At 42.0% G+C, this 23,188-nt stretch overlaps 1 protein-coding gene across 1 annotated transcript in view; it reads left to right on the top strand.

Moving 5' to 3' along the window:
* The window catches only part of LOC140717231 (putative helicase MOV-10), a 71,523-nt gene extending 48,720 nt beyond the window's left edge, over positions 1-22,803 (top strand). The window contains exons 14-22 of the mRNA XM_073030573.1: positions 133-252; positions 6,828-6,936; positions 9,957-10,074; positions 11,370-11,561; positions 13,815-13,889; positions 15,248-15,373; positions 18,168-18,256; positions 20,003-20,127; positions 21,111-22,803. Coding sequence (XP_072886674.1) covers positions 133-252; positions 6,828-6,936; positions 9,957-10,074; positions 11,370-11,561; positions 13,815-13,889; positions 15,248-15,373; positions 18,168-18,256; positions 20,003-20,127; positions 21,111-21,175 — 1,019 coding nt within the window. The 3' untranslated portion in view covers positions 21,176-22,803. The remainder of the gene's footprint in view (positions 1-132; positions 253-6,827; positions 6,937-9,956; positions 10,075-11,369; positions 11,562-13,814; positions 13,890-15,247; positions 15,374-18,167; positions 18,257-20,002; positions 20,128-21,110) is intronic.
* The last annotated feature ends 385 nt before the right edge of the window (positions 22,804-23,188 follow it).

Below are 23,188 nucleotides of genomic sequence, written 5' to 3'. Positions count from 1 at the left end.
GGGGGAGCTCCATCAAGGTTAGGGCAAGATGAATTGTTAAGTAGAGTGAGTTCGAATCTGAACCTTACCCATGCCATATGTTGCCTGTTGTACAGTTCTCAGTGTATTGATGCCCAAGGTTTACTCTTCAAGGATTGCTAGATCCAATGGATTTGGACAACAACAAAGACGGTGGACAGTTGGTTCTGGTCGGGGATCCAAAGCAGCTGGGACCTGTACTGAGATCTCCCATCGCCATCAAGCACGGACTAGGTAAGTGTGGATTGAGGTGGGCTTTCTGATCTCCTTCTTGCTCCCTACCTGCGCAGGATGTTTGAACTTTTAACTGGTCTCAGTGTTCCTTTTGGATCCTTTCTGATATTCTACCCTGGTGCCATTTGCAAGTGTAAATGAATGAGTAGTTTCATTGTCGCTTTGCCAAACTCATCAGCTTTCATTCATTTTCATTTTTTTTACATCACAAGCTTAATTGATGTCCCCCCCAGTTTTTTGCATTCACGAAAGCTCAATAACCATAAGATCATAGACCATAATGTATATAGGAGCAGAATTAGGCCATTTGACCCACTGAATCTGCTGTGTCATGGCTGATCCATTTTTCCTCTCAGCTCCAATCTCCTGCCTTCTCCCTGTCCTGCCTTCTCCCTGTATCCCTTCTGCTGTGACATCAAGAATCCATCAACCTCTGCCTTAAGTATACCCAATGACTTGGCCTCCACAACAACCCGTAGCAACAAATTCCACCAATTCTTCATTCTCTGGTTAAAGAAATTCTTCCTCATCTCCATTTTAAATGGATGTTGCTCTATACTGAGGCTGTCCCCTCTGGTCTTAGACTCCCCTGCCATAGGAAACATCCTGTCCACATCCACTCTATCAGGGCCTTTCAACATTCGATAGTTTTAAATGAGATACCACTCTCTTCCCCCCCAACCACCATTCTTCTGAATTCCAGCGAGTACAGGCCCAGAACCATCAAATGTTCCTCATATGGTAAGCTTTCACCTTTGGAATTATTATCATGCACTTCCTCTGAATCCTCTCCAACGGCAGCACATCCTCAGATAAGGGGCCCAAAACTGCTCACATTACTCCAAGTGAGGCCATCTCCAGTGCCTTATACATCCTCAACATTACATCCTTACTTTTAATGTATATTCCAGTTAGCATTGCATTTGCCTTCCACACCACAGACTCAACCTGAAAATTAACCTTTAGGGAATCCTGCACAAGGACTTCCAAGGCCCTTTGCATCTCAGATTTTTAAAAATTTTCTCTCCATTTAGAACAGTGTTTCCCAACCGGGGGTCCATGGTTGCCCTGATGCTCTCAAGCTTCTGACACACTGGTAGTGTCTTTCATAGTGAAGACTGATGCAAAATACTTACTTAGTTCGTCCAACATTTTCTTGTCTCCATAACTACCTCCCCAGCATCATTTTCTAGGGGTCTCGCCTCTATATATAGATCTGAAAAAACGTTTGGTCTCTTTAATATTTTTTGCTAACTTTCTTTTGTTTTCCATCTTTATGACTTTTTTAGTTGTCTTCTGTTGGTTTTTAAAAGCTTTCCAATCCTCTAAATTCAGACTAATTTTTGCTCTATTATATGCCATCTGTTTGTCTTTCATGCTCCAGCCACGACTGTTATTTTGCCTTTAGGATACTACTGTTCTTTGGAATGTATCTATCCTGCGCCTTCCGACTTATTACCGGAAATTCCAGCCATTGCTGCTCTGCTGTCATCCCTGCTAGTGTCCCCTTCCAATTAACTTTGGCCAGCTCCTCTTCTTTTCTCCACTGTAATACTGATATATCTGACTTTAGCTTCTCCAGCTCAAATTGCATGGTGATTTCTATCATATTATAATCACCTCTCTTAAGGGTTCCTTAAGCTCTAATCAATTCTGGTTCATTGCACAACACCAGATCCAGAGTCGTTGATCCCCCAGTGGGCTCAACTACAGGTTGCTTAAAAAAGCCATCTTGTAGGCATTCTAGAAATTCCCCCTCTTGGAATCCAGCAACAACCTGATTTTCCCAATCTACCTGCGTATTGAAATCCTCGATGACTGTTGTAACATTGCCCTTTTGGCATGCATTTTCTATCTCCAGTTGTAGCTTGTAAACCGCATCCTTACAGTTGTTTGGAGGTCTGCATACAACTCCCATCAGGGTCTTTTTACCTTTGCGGTCCCTTGGCTGTAACCACCAAGATTCGACACCTTCCAATCCTATATCACCTCTTTCTAAAGACTTGATTTCATTTTTTTTTACCAACAAAGCCACACCACCCTCGTCTGCCTGCCTGCTTGCCATTACATTACAGTGTGTATCCTTGGATGCTGAGCTCCCAGCTATAATCTTTTTTGCAGCCATGACACAGTGATGCCCACAACGTCATACCTGCCAATCTCTAACTGTGGTACAAGGTCATCTACCTTATTCCCTATATTGCATGCATTCAAATATAACACCTTCAGTCCTGGATTCATCAACCTTTTCAATTTTGTCCCCCTTTTACATTGCAACTTATCCTGTTGACTACAATTTTGCTCTGTCATCAGCCTGTCCTTGCTAGCAGTCTCACTACGCACTGCCTCTGTTTGTAAGCCAAATGCCCCATCCTCAGCCCTATCATGCAGGTTCCCATCTCCCTGACAAATTAGTTTAAACCCTACTAAGCAGCTCTAGCAAATTTTCCAGGATTATTGATCCTACTTGGATTTGGGTACAATGTCCCTTTTGTACAAGTTGTATCTTTACCAGGCAAAAGATGTCAATGATCCAGAAAGCTGAACCCCTGCCCCCTGCACCAGTTCCTCAGCCGTGCATTTTTCTGCCAAATCTTGCTCATCACTGGCGCGTGGCACAGGCAACAATCAAGAGATTACTACTCTTGATGGTCCTGCTTTCCAGCTTTCTACCTAGCTCCCCAAAACCTCTCCTCAGGACCACCTTGCCTTCCGTACCCATGTCGTTGGTGCCAATGTGTATCAAGGCTTCTGGCTGCTCACCCTCCCCCTTTAGAATGCCCAGGTCCAGATCAGAGACATACCTGGCACCAGGAAGGCAACATACCATCTGGGTGTCTGTATTGCGTCAACAAAATCTCGTCTCTATTCCTCTAACTATGGAATCCCCTATCGCTACTGCAGTCCTCTTCACCTCTCTTCTCATCTGAGCCACAGCAACAGACTCAGTGCCAGAGACCCTGCAGCTGCAGCTCCCTTGGTAGGTCATCCCCCTCTCTACCACTTTGGATATGGTTTACTAATTCCTTTCCTATACCCACTTACTTTCGTTCTGACAGTCACCCAGTTGCCTTGCCTTCTGCAACTGAGGGGTGACTACCTCCCTGTAGCTCATATCTATCACTTCCTCAGTCTCGCATATGAGCCGATGGTCATCGAGCTGCAAATCCAGTTCATCTTACATTCTTTGAGGAGCTATGGCTCGGTGCACCTGGTGCAGATTTGGTTATCTGGAAGGCTGTAGGTCTCCCAGAATCCCTACATCTTACAGAAAGTAGATAATACTGCTCCTAGAGTCATTCTCACTGCTCTAACTATGCCCCAACATAAGGAATGAGGAATAAAAACAGGAGAAACTTAACAGATACTTACCTTGCACAAACAAGCCTGATGAACCAACGCCTCCCCACTCTAACTCTGGTCCACTCACACAATGGCCGCTCAGCTTGTCCCACTTTATTTTTTCATTTGCCTTAGCACACGAATCCCACGCACTGATTGGGCACAGTTCAAACTCTGAAAACTTCTGTGAAAAGCAGCTTTTTAAAATCTTCATTTGCGGATCTGCGTGAAGCTGCTGCTTCTACTGGTGCCCCCGTTCACAGATTGGCCATAGTTCAAACGAAGAACAGAAATTAACTGGCTGGTTTCTAATTGTTGCTGCAGACAACACACATTTAGATCAGAAGGGTAGGATTTGAGGTTTAGCAGTGGGATTGATAACCACCGGATACCAGCATTACCTGCCTGATTGAGAGATGGGGCTTTGCAGATGTGTTTTTGCTATGGTTACTATCTTGGAGTGTCAAGGGAACATGATCAAACAAAACTTCATATAGAGCTTCATTCAATCTGTTAATTCAAAACTTGGTCTATGAAGTGGAGTTAAAGAGACATCTTTAAGAAGGCTGGTGAGGTGGAAAGATTTTAAGGAGGAATTCTGGAACTGGTGATCGAAGCGGATAAAGGTAAGGCTAGTGATTGTTGAGTGAAAAAGAATTGAACAGGTGAAAACATTCATTCAGCATGGCAGGAGTGGAGATCTTGGAGAGTTATTGAGCTGAACCAGGTTACAACTGGGCAAGAGAGCAAATGCCGAGAAGAGGTTTGAAAATGAGATTGAAAACACTTGTTGGGCCAGGTGCCAATATAGCTGAACTGTCACTGATTAAAAATGAGAGCTGCTCCAAATCTGCTACTTAATATCCTCTTGTTCACTTAACATTGTGCATCAGTTCTAAAGTGCATTTCTTGCTCTCCATTTTACTTATTTAGCAAGAAAGCTGAAGAAGGTGCAAAAATAAAGATTCAATAAACATGCCAGAACACTGCGGGTCTGGAAGGATGTATTGGTAGTCTTTTCTCAAGATAAATAGCTAAGGTTAGAGGTCTTCATTAAGATGATGTGCCCAATAGTAGGCAAGTCCGTAACTAAGTGATGTAAACAATTCTCAAATTCTTTACCATCATCACTCATTCTTTGAGATATTTGGACTGCTGTACACTGTATATTTCTAACATTGGGGGTTTGCACACTTTGCACAAATACATTACATATACAGCTCCTGATCTACAAAATTCACACTCTTCTGTCACTATCAGTCAACACGTTGGCTTGTTTTCAATCCTGGTTGTCTTTAGAGTTCAAGTTTAATTGTCATTCAACCATACAGCCAAGTGAAACAATGTTCCTCCAGGGCCAAGATGCAAAACACACCAACAACAGCCACACACGGTACAATCACATATAATTACAGGGTACAGTCATTAAGCAGAAGTCCTGATTTGGAGAGATTCACATATAATTACAGGGTACAGTCATTAAGCAGAAGTCCTGATTTGGAGAGATTCACATATAATTACAGGGTACAGTCATTAAGCAGAAGTCCTGATTTGGAGAGATTGAGAATGGCTTCTCTGGCAGTGAAATCTAGGCCTAGATTCGCCGTGGCTGGGTCTAGTTCCTAGAGCGAGGGTCGGACAATTCAAACGCTGGCCCAGATAGTCTGGGGGCTTCTCTTTCCATGATGCTAAGGCTATGAGACTGCCCCTGGCTGCTCTGCTTTGTGTCTCTGAACTATGTGGCAGCTTGCCCCGCCAGTATGATGGACTGAATACTGAGGCTTTTGGCCTGCTCCGAGCTGCTCCAGGGATTTGGATTTAAGGGCTCAATTTGGTTTGGAATGCTGTTGTTGTTGCTTGCTTCTATTGTTTGCATGATTTGTATTGTTTTCTCTTTCTCTGTGGGTACTGGGGGTCGGTCTTATTTTTTTTCAGGTTCTTTCAGGTTCCTTGCTTTGCGACTGCCTGTTAAGCAAACAAATCTCAAGGTTGTACAATTTATGCATTCATTGATAATAAATGCACTTTGATGTGCTCCCGCTGTCATCACTCTTAAGTTATGAGTTGTGGTTAGTCTTTTTAAGAAGACCTTAAAATATAGGAGCAGAATTAGGCCATTCAGCCCCTTGAGTTTGCTCCATCATTCAATCATTGCTGATATATTAACCCTCTCAACCTCATTCTCCTGCCTTCTCCCTGTAACCTTTGACTCCCTTACTAACTAAGACCTTAACAATGCCTGCTTTAAATGATGACTTGTCCTCCACAGCCTTCAGTAGCAGTGAATTCCACAGCTTCACCACCCTCTGGCGAAAGAAATTCCTTCCTCAAGGGATGTCCTTGTACTCTGAGGCTGTACCATCTGGTCCTAGATTTCCCCACTATAGGAAATCTTCTCTGCACCTCCACTGTATCTAGACCTTTCAATGTTTGATATATTTCAATGAGATCCCCCCTCATTCTTCTAAATTCCAACAAGTACAGGCCCAAATACATCAAATTCTCCTCGTACCCTTTCATTCCTGGAATAATTCTTGTGAACCTCCTCTGGGCCCTCTCCAATGCAGCATACCCTTTCTTAGATAAGGAGCCCAAAACCACTAACAATATTCCATGCGGTCTGACCAATATCTTGTAAAGCCTCACCATTACATCCTGTTTTTTTATTCTCGGAATGAACTCCAACATTGCATTGGTCTTCCTTGCTCAACCTGTAATGTGATAATTATGAACCTCCCAGCTATCTTAGTGTGATCACTGATGAGAGGCAGGAAACATTGTTGTATTTCACTGGCTCCTCCTATTGGCCACGTCAGTTGTCTGCCATTTATTTTAGTGATGAGCTTTGTAATTTTTTCCAAGATTCTTTGTGGCGTAATTGGTCACAAACAGATACATGATGCACATTAGGAAAGGTGGCCTGTAGTTAGAGTTTTAAAGAATATTCTAAAGGAAGGGAAATGAATGGGGGGGGGGGGGGGGGGGAATGTAGACTTTGCAAACCAGTGATGGGATGAAAGAAGCCTATTTTGCTCTGGAAGAGTGTGGAGATTTGAGGAACGTGGAGCTGGAAGGAGGCAGTCGGGGCAACATTCTGGAGCAATTCAAATACAGAAATAACTGTTTCGAAAGGTGTTTCATAAATTTCATTCACATGGTGTTTTTAGGCCATATTCTTCAGTTTAGAAGTCTGCTTCATTGTCTGAGTGACATTTACTCATGGTGTCTTTCAGAATTGTCTTTGCTGGAGCGGCTGATGAATGGGAATGCTCTTTACCAGAAGGATCCAGACAGTGGATCTTACGACCAAACTTTTGTAACAAAGCTTCTTCGCAATTACAGGTGAGGCCTGCACAGGTCATATTTAGAAAACCTGGGCCTGTGATCTCTGATTAGACTTGCGGTGTCTCAGCTTCATTTTGTACTAACCTTTTCTCTTCCACGGCTTGGAAAATGGTTTTCTTTGCTTCCTGGTGGTTCAGCCAAGTGATCACTGTTTGAAGAGTAAGCCTTTTGACCTTGGGTTTTTATTTTGTGGGCTATTTAAACAACGTGAGCAGTACATAAAAGCCATATCTCCTGCTCCCCACCTCTCCTCCGTACTTTACTAAGAATTTGTATGAATTTTTGCTAATCTTTCTCCTCAACTTGTTTTTTTTCCCTTTCAGGAAAGCTGTACAACTGTTCTATAGGCATATTACATTGTGTGTAGGATTGTAGATGTCAGAGTTGGAGGGCAGTCTGTGTGAGTGGGTGGAAGGGAAGAAAGAAAGCTGTTATTTCGTTGCTTGTGCTCTGCGTCGTTCTGCCAAGCATTGTGGTCACGTTATGTTGGCTCCAGAATGTGTGACAAACTTTGCGGGCTGCCCCCAGCACGTCCTTGCGTTGTGTTGGTTTTATCACAGAGAGTCATTTCTCTGTACGCTTTGATGTACATGTGATAAATAAATTAATCGGAATCTGAATCCTTCAGACTTTGCCCCTGCCCAAATTTGGGCTCAAAGAGTTTGCAACCCAACTTGAAAAGGATTGGGTGTGGAAATTGGTGCTTTGCTAAATTTACTCCCTTGTATAATTAATTAATGTTTTCTTGGATGAAAATGACCCATGATTTCAGGAAGTAAGGATTCCTGGTGCTTTGAGGTGGAGGAATAGTCCCTGGGGAGTGGTGAGGGAGCAGATTTTAATGCCTGCAAGACTGAGTTGAGTGGAGGATGGTACCGAGTTCGGATTGCCTGCAGCAAGCGCCACAGACTGGGGAAAAACAGTGTAGCTGGACCACAGTCTGATTGAATGGCATCGCCTGGAATGGGTGAGCCTTTGGCAGTGGATTCCCCTGAGTTCCCAAGATCTCGGTCACAAGTTGGGGTCACAGTCAAATAAGAATTGTCATCCTTGTTTATTCGCTTCCTGTGGTCATCCATGGCTCAGCCAGGGACTTGAACTTGGACAGTTCCTTTGTGCAGATGGTTAGGTCTGGGGGGTAGAAGCCATATGGCGAAGGAGCAAGACTCAAAGTCTTAAGATGGATGCTGTATTTTACCTGCAATTGGTAGGAGAAGGTGGAATCCCCCTCGAGTCAGTTTTCTTCCCTTTTGTGAGGGCTGTAGAGTGCACTGGTCAGTGGTTGTTGTTTGAAGTGTGTCAGGCATACTTGTGAAGTTCTTGCTACTCACTTTTATTGAAGTACATGATGGTAATCAGATTTTAAGGTGGGAAGTCGTTGAGAGCAACCTGAGAAACCTCTCCACTTCCCTTCTCTATTTTTTCCTTGACAGGGCTTAGTGACCAATAGCCAGACTCCCACAGTAATCTTAACTACTTCCTGCTTCCGGCAAGGATTTCTTTCCACTCTCCAGTTTCATATCTGTAGTATCTCTTCCAATGACCAGACTTTCTGTATCCAATACACCTTGTTTTCTCAATCGTGGCTTCCCTTTATATCTCCTCCATTTCCCACACTTCTGCTCAATCCCTCTCCCTCTCTCCTTCCGTCCCTCAGGTTCCTCGTCAGCCCTGTGATTTCTGTCAGCTATGATTCCATCACCGGACATTCTTACTTCTCTCCCAACATTCTGAGGAGACCCTTCCCCAGTGACTCCCTGTTTTAAGTCGTACAGTGAGTTTCTTGCAGCAGGTTCCCTTGTAACAGCAGGAGATGCAATCAGTCCCTGCCCTTTTACCTCATATCAGCCAATGACCCTTTTAGTGAAGCAGAGATTCATTTGCACTTGTTTCCATTTGGTGCACCACATTTCTTAGGTGCTCAGTTACATTTGAGAAATCAAATGCAGCTAGTTGACTGCTTTACAGAATGCTAGCATGACCATGACCATTACAGACTTCAGTTATCCATCCTACACCCATTGTGACCTGTTTTCTGCCTCATACAATGTTTCAACAAGCCCAACACGAGGTCAGGTCATCTTCCATCTTGCCTTCACAAACAAGAGAATATTTGCAGATGCTGCAGATTAAAGTAGCACACACAAAATGCTAGAGGAACTCAGCGGGCCAAGCAGCACCTATGGAAAAGAGTGAACGGTTGATGCTTCGGGCCGAGATCCTTCATCAGGAGCATTTGCGTGTGTGTTACTTCCATCATGCCATGCTGTAGCCCTGGCAATTTTAGTTAACTCAGGAATTTCAGATAACCTGCCCTTTTTCTTTGTTTTAATCAGACCCATCAGAAGGTAACAGGCCTTCCTAATGCAATGAGCCTGTACCACCTAATTACACCTGTGCATACATGTATGGAATGTGGGAGGGAACTTGTATGGTCACGGGGAGAACGTACAAACTCTTTACAGATAGCAGTGGAACTGAACTTGTGTTGATTGTCAGCTAGGAGACGTTATCACCAATCTGTACTCTGCCCTCCTGATGAGGAAGTCAGGAATCCATTTCAGACTTCCAGCATATGCAGTTTGTCATTTGCTCTTCAACATGGCTCACGGGGGTGCTCAGTGCTAGAGCAGGAGCTCAGCAGAAATTGTGTTTAGAAAACTGCATTACTTGCAGTCAGCTATGATATAACCGAATGGTGAAAATGTCACAGTGTTAAACTGCTTCCCCTTGATTGGATCATCTACTGGATCAGGGTTCCCAACCTTTTTTATGCCACGGACCCCTACCATTGATGAGGGGCCTGTGGATTCTCGGTTGGGAACCTCTGTTGATGAACACGGGAACAGACATGTATATTGTCAAATTGGGTTATGTGTGTACTTCCCCTTTCTCTTTACTGAACTCATAACCTGTTGGGGCAAATGGCCTCTCGTGTTTTGATTTCCAAATGAATGAAAAGTCTCGCAGTATGTCTGACTATTTGCAGTAGTGTCTGTGGTTGCTGTGTTTATTAGGTCCCATTGTGAGATTCTCAAGATTCCTAATGAATTGTTCTATGATGAAGAGCTTCAGAATCATGCTGATCCGATAATCAGCAGCTCGTACTGCCACTGGGAACACTTGCCAAAGCAGGTAAGCTTGTTTGACCCAAAGAGTATTTCTAGTGCCTTGTTACTTGCACTTCTCATCAGCTAAGTTTGGGGCTTCTCTTGTGGTGAAGGCACAGTATTCCACCAATGTTGTGTGAAGTTCTGGGATTTAGACCCGTTGGTGGATTATCTTCTAGATCAATTTGAGGAGTATCTGCAGCAGGTGTTGTTGCAGTGTGCCTGTCTGAACTGTCTTCTCCTTCTGTACGTTCGCTATCCTGTGCACTGCCTTTTAAATGTTTGCATCCTTGTACCGTTACATCCTAGCAGTGGGACAACGGAGCCCCTTGCTCTATGTCACCATTTCCTTCTACAATGCAAGGGTTTCCAAAATGCAAGCTTTGGTATGTTGCATTTCTTTGCTTTACTTGCATATCTTATTTCCACTCCATGGTCGCTTCTCTTTATTTCCAGGAACATTTTTCCATTACATTAACCACATGCTACAGAATCAGGCCCAGTTACTCAGTGCTGATTATGCGAGTCTCTTTCTACCCCTTGATAAATTCATATTATTCTATTCCTTTTTTTATTTATTTAGATTCACCTTTAAATACATCTAAGTTATGACTACTACATTAAACTGTCTAAGGACATAAATTTCTCTTAAATCCTTTGATTGTTGCATAACCAATTTGAGTCTTTCACTTTAGGACTCTTTCTCCTCAATCTTCCTCCTCCTCAGCATCAAACTCCCCGAAGGGAAATAAATCTATTTTAATAATTCTAAAGGTCTGTTGTATGATTTTTCACTGTTCCTATTCCATGCAAAAAGTGCTTCCTATTAAATCATCCTTCTGTCCTAGTGTAAACTTTTTGAATGAAAATTAAAATCACTCCCTCTGCTCAGAGGCCACTCTACAGGCAATGGTTATGTCATGGTGGAGGTGCTTTACAAATTTTTGACAAGTGGGTGATGCTGGCATTTATTGCCTATCAACTTCTAGAGGAGGCCCTGTGGTGATTGGGTCCTTGTGCAGGCAGCAGTGTATCAGGATCACTCAGAGCAGCTATGAAATAGCTGATGTTGTTGAGGACTAGACTGATCTGTAGACCAGCAGTGGCGAACCAGATGACAGAACTGATAGCCTTCCATGCATTTCCATTGTTTTTAATTATTCTATTTCTCAAACATGATTGCAAATCAATGTGTTCAAAGAAGACTAATCACTTTGAGGTTGGGGGAGGAGTGCAAATTAGTGACTGAACATGTCAGTTTCAATCTCTGTGCATTAAGCAGTGATCAAGATCCTGATATTGAATGTTTTGGAATTCCAGAATTTCCCCATAATTTTCCATGGAGTCCTTGGACAAGATGAGAGAGAAGAGAAGAGCCCATCCTTCTTCAATGTTGATGAGATTGATCAAGTGCTGTTCTACCTCAAAAGCCTTCTGACCAACCAGGGAAAGAAAGGTCATGCCAAGATTTCGCCTAAAGAAATTGGAGTGATTACGCCTTACAGGAAACAGGTTTGGAAATTCCACTTTGTGTGATGTTGATAAATAACTTTCAGAGGAAATGCAAGGATAAACTTGACAGATCCCCAGCCACTGTTTTCACTTGCATCAGCTTCACGGCGACAACCTTCCTCAAATTTTTGATCCATCAATAGCATTCCTCCACCACAAACAAGTAAAAATCATTGCCTCTGTTCAGAGTATCTGAATCTTGGGGATCCTCTGTGTCTGCCACTTATTTCTAGGGATTCCCAACTTTGTTTTATACCATAAAGCCTTGCCATTAAGGCGATGTGTCTGTGGACTCCTGGTTTGGACCCCCTGCTCTAATCCCAACAGGTTTTACAAACCCTAGAATAGTCTCCCAATAGTCCACTCCCCTAACCTTTCTCACCACAACCACCCTAAATACTACCTTTAAGTATTTATCTAATTACATTTAAAGTTAACAGTCTGCTTCCACCATTCTTTAAGAAACTAGAGACCAGATCACCAGATAAAATGTTCTTAACTCCCACTCTCGTTCTTTTCTCAATTACCTTTTTAAGAAAGTAGCTTTTCAATATTGAATAAAATGTCACGGCACGTCAGCGATGTAATGACTAGTTTTGGAGTCAGAACAATAGAGAGGTACTTCTGAAGTACAAGGCTTTGGAGGATATAGAGAGCAGTAACTAAATGCTTGATCTGAGGTGGTTTGGTGGAGGGATATCTTAGGGAAATACAGCACAGGAAGTCGCCCTTTGGCACAACTCATCCCTACTGACCGAGGTGCCTACCGAAGCTATCCATATATAATATCCATAAAACATAGCCCAGGTGACCAAAGGCAATCGCCAGAGATGGACTGAAGTATGATGAGGTCATGTGCAAGAGGCTGGGGTTTGGAGAAGTACTGGTTATGAAAAAGAGTTGTGTGTGAGATGCTGGAAAGTTGTAGAGAACTTAAGTATCCCTTCTTCCTATTGATGGCACCTCCTCTCCGTCCCTAAGCTTTAAGGAATTGAATTGACTTTATTATTTACATCCTTCTTATACAGGAGGAGTAAAAATATTTGTTACATCTCCATTCAAATGTGCAATGATAGTAATTTATAATAAATAGTATGTACAACAGGATAGTCAATATAACATAGAAATACAGTTGCATCAGCATGAATTAAGTAGTCTGATGGCCTGGTGATAGAAGCTGTCCCGGAGCCTGTTGGTCCTGCTTTTTATGCTGCAGTACTGTTTCCTGGATGGTAGCAGCTGGTGACTCGGATCTCCAATGATCCTTCGGGCCCTTTTTACACACCTGTCTTTGTAAATGTTCTGAATCGTGGGAAATTCACATCTACTGATGCACTGGGCTCTCTGCACCACTCTGTGCAGAGTCCTGCAATTGAGGGAAGTACAGTTCCCATACCAGGCGGTGATGCAGCCAGTCAGGATGCCCGCAGTCGTATCCTAATAGAAAAGTTCTTTGAATTTGGGGAGCCATACCAAACTTCTTTAACCGTCTGAGGTGAAAGAGGCACTGTTGTACCTTTTTTTAACCACACAGCCATATGTACAGACCACGTGAGATCCTTGATAATGTTAATGCCGAGGAACTTAAAGCTGTTCACCTTTTCAACGCCAGATCCATTGATGTGTGTAGGGTTAGTTTGTCTCCATTCCTCTTGTAGTCCACAGCCAGCTCCTTTGTTTTTGCAACTTTGAGGAGGGGTTGTTTTCCTGACACCACTGTGTCAGGGTGATGATGCCCTCTCTATAGGCTGCCTCATTATTTGAGATTAGGCCAATCTGTGTAGTGTCAGAGCAAATTTAATTAGCAGATTGGAGCTGAGGGTGGCAACACAGTCATGGGTATATAGAGAGTAAAAGGGGGCCTTAGTACACAGCCCTGAGGGGCACGTGTTGAGGGGCAGAGGTGAGGGAGCCCACTCTTACCACCTCCCGATGATCTGACACAGGAAGTCCAGGATCCAGCTATACAAGACAGGGTGAAGCCCGAGGTCTCTGAGCTTCTTGTTGAGCCTGGAGGGAATTATACTGTTGAATGCTGAAGTCATTTGTGCAGACCACCCCACCCCCCAAAGGTCAAGATCGTCTAAAAAATTTTTCAACTCCTTTTAATACAAGAGGATAAAATGCAAATTGGGCATGGTCTGACTGAATGGCAGAGAGTGATCAATGGGCTGAATTGCTGCTCCTTTGTTATTCGCTACTGGAGGGAACTCTGAGCAATGCAGTTTTGATTTGCTTCTCCCTTTCCCACAGGTGGAAAAGATCAGAAAAGCAATAAATGTAGTGGACAGAGAGCTGAAGGCAATGAATGACATCACAGAGTTGAAGGTATGTTTTGCCTATAGTGCCTGCTAACATTGTCCTCTCTCCCTGCCTTTCCTCGCTATCTGAAACTTTGTTCACATTGTGTTTGCAAATAGATACGAGTTGGTGATTACTTGTTGCCCGTGCTTTCTCATCTGCTGCCAGATAAATAGCTCAATTTAAAAACTTCTCAATGTTTTCAAATCTCTTTGTGGATGCAACCCTTCAATCCTGGAAGCTTGCATTATTGTCTCTTGGTCATACTTGAGCTTAATACCAGTAATAGTGTGGCTGGCAAAGGTCTAATTTCAGGAATTCCTGCCCTAATATTTCCTACCTCATCAAAACCTGCTTGCCTTTCTGGATAAACAGGAGATTCTGCAAATGTTGGAAATCCAGAATAACACACACACAATGCTGGGGGAACTCAGCAGGTCAGGCAGCATCTATGGAAAGGAATAGAGTTGATATTTTGGGCCAATACTCTCCATCAGGACTGCTTCCTGATCTGCTGAGTTCCTCCAGCATTCTTTTGGATTAAGTTTTTGTCAGTGTTTTTAAACTCTTGTGAAGAATTATATGGCAAATTTGTATATAAGAAAACAAGTACACAAGTAGTTGCAGCAGTTTCAGGGCTAGTTTCTAAATGAGGGACAGCACAGTACACAACTAGCTTCTGCAAACTATCATGCCCATTAACATAGTTCAGCCAGTTTCCTCACGGTTGGGTTACAAACTATAAACATGTTAATTATTAGAAAATCTGTTCTAATGAAAGGTGAGAGATAAATATTAATCCTCTTTGGATTTTGCTTGGAATCAGTTCTTAAAATGTCCTTCTATTTAAATATATTATGTCTCATTTAGAGCATCCCACTCTTCCACTGCACTGGGCGAGCATCAGACTAGATTTGAGTGGGAGTTGACTACCAAGCACCCTCTTGTTACCAACTGAACTAGAGGTGTTCTTGTGTTGATGAGCATGAACTACACTGCATGTAACATGATAGTCCTTTGGATGGTAGCCTGTTAATTTGGTATACCTGAGGAGGCTGGATTATAATTTTAATTGTTCAAGGTGACAGTATAATTGCTTTTGCCTTTGATACTTTGGCCTCAAAAGCAACATCACCACCACCTTATTTTGGCTTCTGCCACTTCCCTGTCTAGTCCTCATGAAGGGTCTTGACCCAAAATGTCGACTGTTTATTTCCCTCCATAACTGTTGTCCACCTTGCTGAGCTCCTCCAGCATTATGTGTGCGTTGCTCAAGATTTCTGGCATCTGCTGCCTCTCCTGTGCAGAGTATCAGTGGGTGCTTGGGCTCAGCAGGAACAATTTGAGTGGTGTGCTGGTAATTTCATACACTTGCACTTCATCAGGTAGGATCAGTCGAGGAGTTCCAGGGACAAGAACGAAAGGTAATCATCATCTCCACTGTCCGAAGCAGCTCAAACTACCTACAGATGGATGAAGATTTCAATCTAGGATTCCTCAAAAACCCAAAGGTAAGTTGACACCACTTTCTGTCATTCCTCTCTCATGATTTGTCCAATTTTAATACCTCACAACATTTAATAAGGCCATATTTGGATAATTGCATACAGTTCTTCTGGTCACCCTGCTATGGAAAGGATGCCATTAAAATGGAAAGGGTGCAAGAAAGATTTAGGAGGATGTTACTAGGACGAGAGGTTTGAGTAATAAGGAGAGGCTAGATTTTTCCCTGGAGTGCAGGAGCTGAAGGGTGACCTCAGATTTTGTATTATGAGGGATGTGAATAGCCAACTCTTCCCCTGAGTAAGGGAGTCTAAACTTGGAGGACATAGATTTAAGGCAAGAGCAGAAAGATTTAAAAGGAACCTGAGGAGCGACATTTACATACACTGGGTGGTGAATGGGCTGCTGGTGGTACTGGCAGGTACAGTTACAACCTTTAAAAGACTCTCAGACAAGTACAGTTATAGAAAAAGCACAACACAGAAATAGGCTGTTTGGCACACCTTGTTCATTTCAAACCATTTAAACTTCCTACTCTCATCGATCTGCACTGGGGCCATGGCCCTCCATACTCCTGCCATCTGTGTACCTATCCAGTATTGTCTTAAACGTTGAAATCATCTCCACATCTACCACGTGCTGGTAGTTCATTCCACACTCACCATCTTCCAAGTGAAAATATTTACTCTCATATTCCCCTTAAACTTTTCACCTTTCACCCTTAGACCATGACCTCTGGTTGTAGTCCCACCCTACCTCAGTAGAAAAAGCCTGCTTGCATTTACCCAATCTATGCCCCTCACAATTTTGTTTACCTCCATCAAACCTTCCTTCAATCTTCTACCTTCCAAGGAGTAAAGTCCTAACCTATCAATCTTTCTTTGTAGCTCAGTCCTCTTGTCCCAGCAGCATCCTTGTAAAATTTCCCTGTGCATTTTCAATATCAGACATATCGTGAAATTAACTTTCTGGCAGCAATACATAATAGAGAAAAACAATTACACTAAATATATATTAGTTAAATAAGTAGTGGGGAAAAAACGGTAGTGAGTTAGTGTTCATGGGTTCAAAGTCCATTCAGAAATCGGATGGCAGAGAAGCAGCTGTTCCTGAATCATCGAGTGTGTGCCTTCAGGTTTCTGTACCTTTTTCCTGCTGGTAGCAATGAGAAGAGGGCTTCTCGTAGGTGATGGGGTCCCTAATGATGGATGCCTTTTAGTGTCACTGCTCCTTGAAGATGTCTTGGGAGGCTTGTGCCCATGATGGAGCTGACTAGTTTCACACCTCTCTGCAGCTTACTTCAATCTTGTGCAGTCGACCCCTCCATACCAGCTAGTTAGAATGCTCTTCATGGTACATCTGTAGAAACTTGAGTGTTTTTGGTGACAACCATATTTACATCTTTCCTGTAGGCAGGATAAGAGAGTTTTAAACTGATTTTGGCCAAAACTGGTAAATGGGACTAGCTCCATTAAGTGACTGTCAGTAGGTACAAGTTGGGCCAAATGGCTTGTTTCTGTGCTGCAAAACAGTAACTATGAACATTCATTTCACGCTAACCACTCCTAAACTGTGGTCAACCTAAAATAATCTTAAGTGCTATAAAAAAAGTTGCTATTAGAAAGTTCTGAAACTTTCTAGAGTCAATTCAATACTATTGAAGTGTAGACAGATGTTCATTTTATGAATATCTACATAATCCAGCTTTGGGTTGGGGGCTCAGTATTAGCCAGTGGTACTCCATGCTTCACTTCTGATTGTACCATGAAATCCTGAGCAGACAGAATCGGGTTTATTAGCACCGACATGTGTCGTGAACTTTATTAACTTAGCAGCAGTTCAGTGCAATACACAATAAAGAAAAAATAATTTAAAAAGTAAATCAATTACAGTGTATTTATTTTGAATACATTAAAAATCATGCAAAAAAAACAATATATTAATGTAGTGAGGTAGTGTTCAAGGGAATGTCCATTTAGGAATCGGATGGCAGAGGGGAAGAAGCTGTTCCAGAATCAGGTTTCTGTGTGTCCTACCTGATGGTAGCAGAGATATGCCCTGGGTGCTGGAGGTCCTTAATAATGGATGCTGCCTTTCTGAGACGCTGCTCCTTGAAGATGTCCTGGGTACTTTGTAGGCTAGTACCCAAGATGGAGCCGACTAAATTTACAACCCTCTGCATCTTCTTTCGTTTAACACTTTTAACTTAAAACAGATCCCCTGCATGATTGAAGGCAGATTATCCATGTACATTAGTTTTGAGGAAGTTGAACACTTCAGTTGTCCACTAAGCAAGAGTTCAAGAGCCTTCGTAGAGTTGTATTGCGTAGAAACAGGCACCATGCCAACTTTTTTTCTCAACCTACCTAATCACATTTGTATTAGCTCTAAGGTTAGACACACTTGGATTTTTCTTCCTCTGGAACATCAGAGATTGGAGGGCGGGGTGTTGAGCTGATAGAAATCTGTAAGATTGGAAAACGTGTAGTATAGATTTCATGTGGTTGAAATGTCAAATAATCATTGGTAGATGACTTAAGTGCTACCAACAGAGGTAGAAAAAGCTGATATGATAGTGACAGACACAAGAGTAGGAAGGATATAGATCATGTGCAGGCAGAGGATTAGATTGGTATCACGGTTGATACAGACTCAGTGGGCTGAAAGGCTGTTGTGCTATTCTATTTCCCTCATGCTCTTGCCTTCCACCCCCTCCATAGTGAACTGCTGTATTACTATGGTGCTTTAAATAATGTAAAAACATGAATGAATCTGAGTAATCTTCCTTGTTCTTTTCAACAGCGATTTAATGTTGCACTGACCAGAGCAAAGGCGCTGTTGATAGTGATTGGAAATCCTATAATCCTAACCAAGGACCCAAACTGGAAGAGGTAGGTGGCTTGATGCTGGTGGTGATGCCTGTTTTGCTGTCATGTCTATTGTTCTTGTAATTTTCCAGAAGTTGCTCCTAGGTGGGGCTAGTGGTATTGCTGCGGACTCCAACAGTCTGGATTATACAGGGATTTCAGGGAATTGAAAATAAGTTTCCAAAATACTGGAAATAGCTGAGATAGAATATTGTGAGGGTGGCAATTGTTGTTTACATTTTAAGTGGAAGTTTACCAAGTGTGGAAAACTTTGGCCACATTGACAATATATTTTATTGGCCAGAGCCTGATGGGGAGCATATCAGTTAGAAGCTACAGAACATGTTAGGAAACCTGTGGAGGGGAGGAGGCTATTCAACCTCAGTTTCTCAGGTGTTTAATGAGATCATGGCAGATCTAACTACTCCTGGCTCTTGGATAAACAAAGCCTGTATTGATTTCTTATGATAATTAAAGTAGGTTCTCTTGAGAGTTGCGTTTCAACCACGTAGCTAAGTTAGCCTTGTAAACAATCTCATAAAAAGCATTCCTTGAAGGAGGCTGGGCATCCCCAATACCGCTAATATACATGAAGTGTCATTGATCAGGTTAAGAAAGGAAAAAAAAAATTGGGTTCTATGCCTGAGCTTTGGGTAATGGGTTGGAGGTAGAATTCACCCTTGGGCAAGGTGTAGCACCTGCTTAACCACACCCCCCCCCACCCCCAACCGATCAGGGTCTCATGAAGCTGTGGGAGCAGCTGGTGGATGGTTGTATGAGCAGCTGGTGCGTATTGCAAGTCCTGGTTTATGCAACCACTGACACCAGTCTCCAAAGGGTATTGGTAATGGCTGGGGTCATTGTCTTGTAAAGAAACCGCCCAGAAGACGGCAATGGCATGCCACTTCTGTTTCCAAGAACAATTATGGTCAAAGACCATGATCGCCCACTTCATATGACATGCCACATGACGACGACTCAAGAGCTGTACATACCCAAGTGCAGGCTGTAGTCTCCAGAAAGTAGAAAGCCAATGAACTTAATACTTCTCTAAGATGATATAAATATTTGATAGGGTAAACTTAAGGAAATATTTCCCAATGATGATGGATCCAAAACCAGGGTGCACATTTTGGGAGACGTATCCATTATAATTAGTGTTTTAAAAATAAACAAGCCATTGGGTGTTGTAGAGTCAAATAGCAGATACATCGAAGCAGAAGTCAGATAAGCACAAGGCGAAAAAAATGGTTTTGGGGTTTGATGGAGTAGTGTGTGAGAGAATCTTTGAGAAGTGTGAAGAACTTAAATCTTCTGTTTATTTGGAACTTTCTGTCCAGTCTGAAGCAAAGGTTATGAAATGGGATGGTCAAATTTATACCTGGTTCAATTACCCAGTTCCATTTAGGTCAGGCAGAATGACTGTTTTCCTTTGGATCAAGGACTTTGGACTTAACCCTGCATGTTAATGTTTGCTATCCACATTTAGGAAAATTTATGAATAGAAGGCAAGATTGACTGCAGCAATCTATTTACCCTCCTGTCCTAAGCCAGATATAGTAACATCAGAGTCTGAACTATTAGGCTTGGGTCAGATAGCCAGGCAGTAGCATGAATAAAAATAGTTGGATGTACAAGTTAGACCTCATGGAGGGAATAGAAGGATGGGGAGGGACAGAGTCTGAACAGGATTTTGAAAAATTTAAGGATGCAATATAAAGTAGTAACTGTTCAGATTACTCAATACAGATTCTGTCACTTTATTGCCAGGTTCCTAGATCACTGCAAGTTCAATCAAGGCTACGCTGGCTACAGAGATGAAGCTGAAGATGATGATATTGAAAATGACCTCATTGATCAGCTTGACCAGCTCAACCTTGGCACCGAATCAACAGGTGATGACCCAGGCTACTATGAAATAGCTACATTTTAAATGAAATCTGAAGCCCAGTTATAAACAATTGAAAGACTTGGACATTAATTGTTCAATTCCAAGTAATCCACACTCCGTGTTCCCCTCTCACTATTATTATTCACGATTTCCACCCATCCCCCACATGTGCTTCACTCACTTATCTACCTGGGCTGCTTCTCCCTTGGTTAATGTTTCCATTTGCCCATCATCCTTATCTAGTTTGACCTCCCAACAGTTTACCTCTCCACACTGCATCTTGACTCAACTTCTTCCAGCAGTTTGTTCCAAGATTCCAGCCTCTAGTATCTCCACAAACAACCTTCCTCTGCATTGAAACCGTTGGTTGTAGTGCAATAAATATAGAATTGCACTGTTTGCCAGTTGAGTTTTGAGCACGTGTGTTTGGTACTTCTGATACCTGGTTGTACCATCACTGGTTCCCATATGAAGACTGGCCTCTTGAATTGGATACTATGCTGGTAGTCTCTTGAGAAGCTTGTAGGACAATAACACAATGCGGTGATACCTTGGCATTCAGAAGTCACTGCCAGCATGACTTATAGTGCAGGCTTAGATTGGAGTCTGTGGATATAATTACATCCAAGGCTGAATTAAACTGTTTAACTTGAATAATGGGTGAGTTTACAAATGGGGAAGCAAACACCCATTCTTTCATTTAAAGCTTGTGGAGAAAAAAATGAAGTATTAAATGTGTAATAATTATAACATTAGTAATAGTTTTCCTATAGAAAGAACACAAGAAGTATCTAGCATCCAGGCAAGAAATAGATGTTATCTTGAAATGTGAATTGAAGGAGCTGGTGGTGTTTTTTGGATTGGATTTCTTGTATGGAATAATTTTTATCTACTGTTCATAGTACTGAAAGGGTGTGGGCAGAGAACAACCACCCTGAACCAGTGGGATATTGTGCAATGAACTAATCGTTTGATTTGACTTGACAGGAGATCCTAATGATATGAGCATTGCCGAACAATATGCGCAGCCAGAATGGAGGAGTGAAGTTTAATTGACACTGGACAAGATGTGATAGTATCCTGACACCTGAATGAATATAAACTAATTCTTAATTGAATCTGAACCAAAAATAAATTTCATACCTGTGCACTTTCCGTTTTCTACCAATGAGTTGTGCAGTTCTCCAATATTTTTCTATGTCTGCATGAGGACTGAATTGAACGTTGGTAATTTTGAGTTATGCAATTGAAGTTTGTGCTTTTTATAAATTTTGAGCAGTTTTACACAGACCAGAAGGATCATTTTTATATTTGAACTGTAATTTGACTAGGCAAGAGGTTAACAGGATCTAGAAGTCAGGGTCATTGTGCTGCAACCAGAGGACTGTATTCCTATCTGAAACTTGTCACAGGAAAGGGCTGGATTGAAGTTAACTGAGGACATGCAGTCTGAATTGAAGGTGTCTGCCCTCTTGGTGTATTTAAATAAACAAAGGATTCCACTGAGCCCTTTTAAAAGCATGTTAACCTTTGCCAGGTCTTTAATGCTTTTTAATAGACTAATTATAGCAGAGACTGTTAAACCGGAAAATTTACCTAAAGGCTGAATTTAACTACCTGTGTATTGTTCAAGATAGATCTGTTATGCTGATCTTGCTTTTTTTCTGAAAACGTGCAGGCAAGATTTTTGGGAGTGGGGATATTTACTCGAAGTACTAAATAGTCACTTTAACTGTTAGTTTGCGTAATCAGATTTAAGCAATCAACCTCAAAGTGCAAAGCAAGCTAATGTGCTGAAAAAAATAACAAGGCTGAATTCTAATTGCAAAAAAGTTGCACTGCAGATGCTTTCTGCCACCCCTTCCAATCCTTTATTTCTGCATTTTGGCTTTGAAAGCTTACTTGGCAGCTCTACTAAATTATGGTAGCAAATATTCTCAATAGCTCGTTAGTAGCAAGTTTTCTAAATGTTACCTCAATCACTGAAATCAACTAGACACAATATTTTAAAGTTTCAAATCATACGTTGTATAATTTGAGTCTGCGTAACAGAATGGAACAGGAAAGCACATTGCCAACTTATTTTAACCTACTTTGACCCTTCCCTCCTACATAACCCACTATTTTTCTTAAATCTACATGCCTATTTAAATACTTTCTTAAATGTCCCTATACAAGTGTTCCAGGTACTTACCACTGTCTATAAAACTACCTCTGATATCTCCCCTATACTTTTCCCTTAAATGACGATCTCTGGTATTGGCCATTGCTGCCCTGGGAAAGAGAATGTGCTGCTATCTACTGTATCAAATCACCTCTCATCCTCCACTCTGGAGAGAAAAGCCCTAGCTTACTCAACCTTTCCCTCAAAGAATGAATTAATAACAGGCTGCATTGTTTACAATTGGCATCATTTCAAAATGCCTTGCTAGAATTCCCTCTTGTCTATCACTGTCCACGATATTTTGGTTACAGTCTTAAATGCACAAGTTGTGTTAAAGCTGCTTAGCATTTATACTGGAATAGTTAATGCCTTTGTAAATTCATACTCGGCCTACATTTCTGATCCAAATAAAACACAATGTTCCCATCATATTGTTAGGTTATGTTGGTTCTTAATGCAAACAATACATTCCACTGTATGTTTCAATGTATGTGATAAATAAACAAATTCAAATGAGTTGTAAAGACCTGCGGCTTCTTAACTACTGCTGCATAAAAACCCAAAACAAAGTAGTAAATGGAAATAACTGACAGGCTGTTAAGGTTGCGGGCAGGATGTAAAAGAGCTTTGCAAAGCAATATTTGAATATGTCAAATACATGTCACCTCTGTTTTGGATGTGATAAGAGTGGGAGGGGATGGCATGAGTAGACAGGGAAGTCACAGCAGTGCTCCATCAAGACAGACTAGAATTGTCGTCAAGTGGAGTTTTATGGACAGAACAGAGGAAAAAGAAAGGCATGACCACATTGAGCTATAATGTAGAACACCCAACAGTCCACTGGATTTAGAACAAACTCGTAGAGAGAGCAGACTGCAGTAGATGGTTGCCTCCCTGCTTG

This window comes from Hemitrygon akajei, chromosome 27 (genome assembly GCF_048418815.1).
Source record: "Hemitrygon akajei chromosome 27, sHemAka1.3, whole genome shotgun sequence".
Lineage (NCBI taxonomy): Eukaryota > Metazoa > Chordata > Chondrichthyes > Myliobatiformes > Dasyatidae > Hemitrygon > Hemitrygon akajei.
The sequence above is the reverse complement of the archived record's forward strand: the minus strand, read 5'-3'. Positions and strand labels throughout refer to the sequence as shown.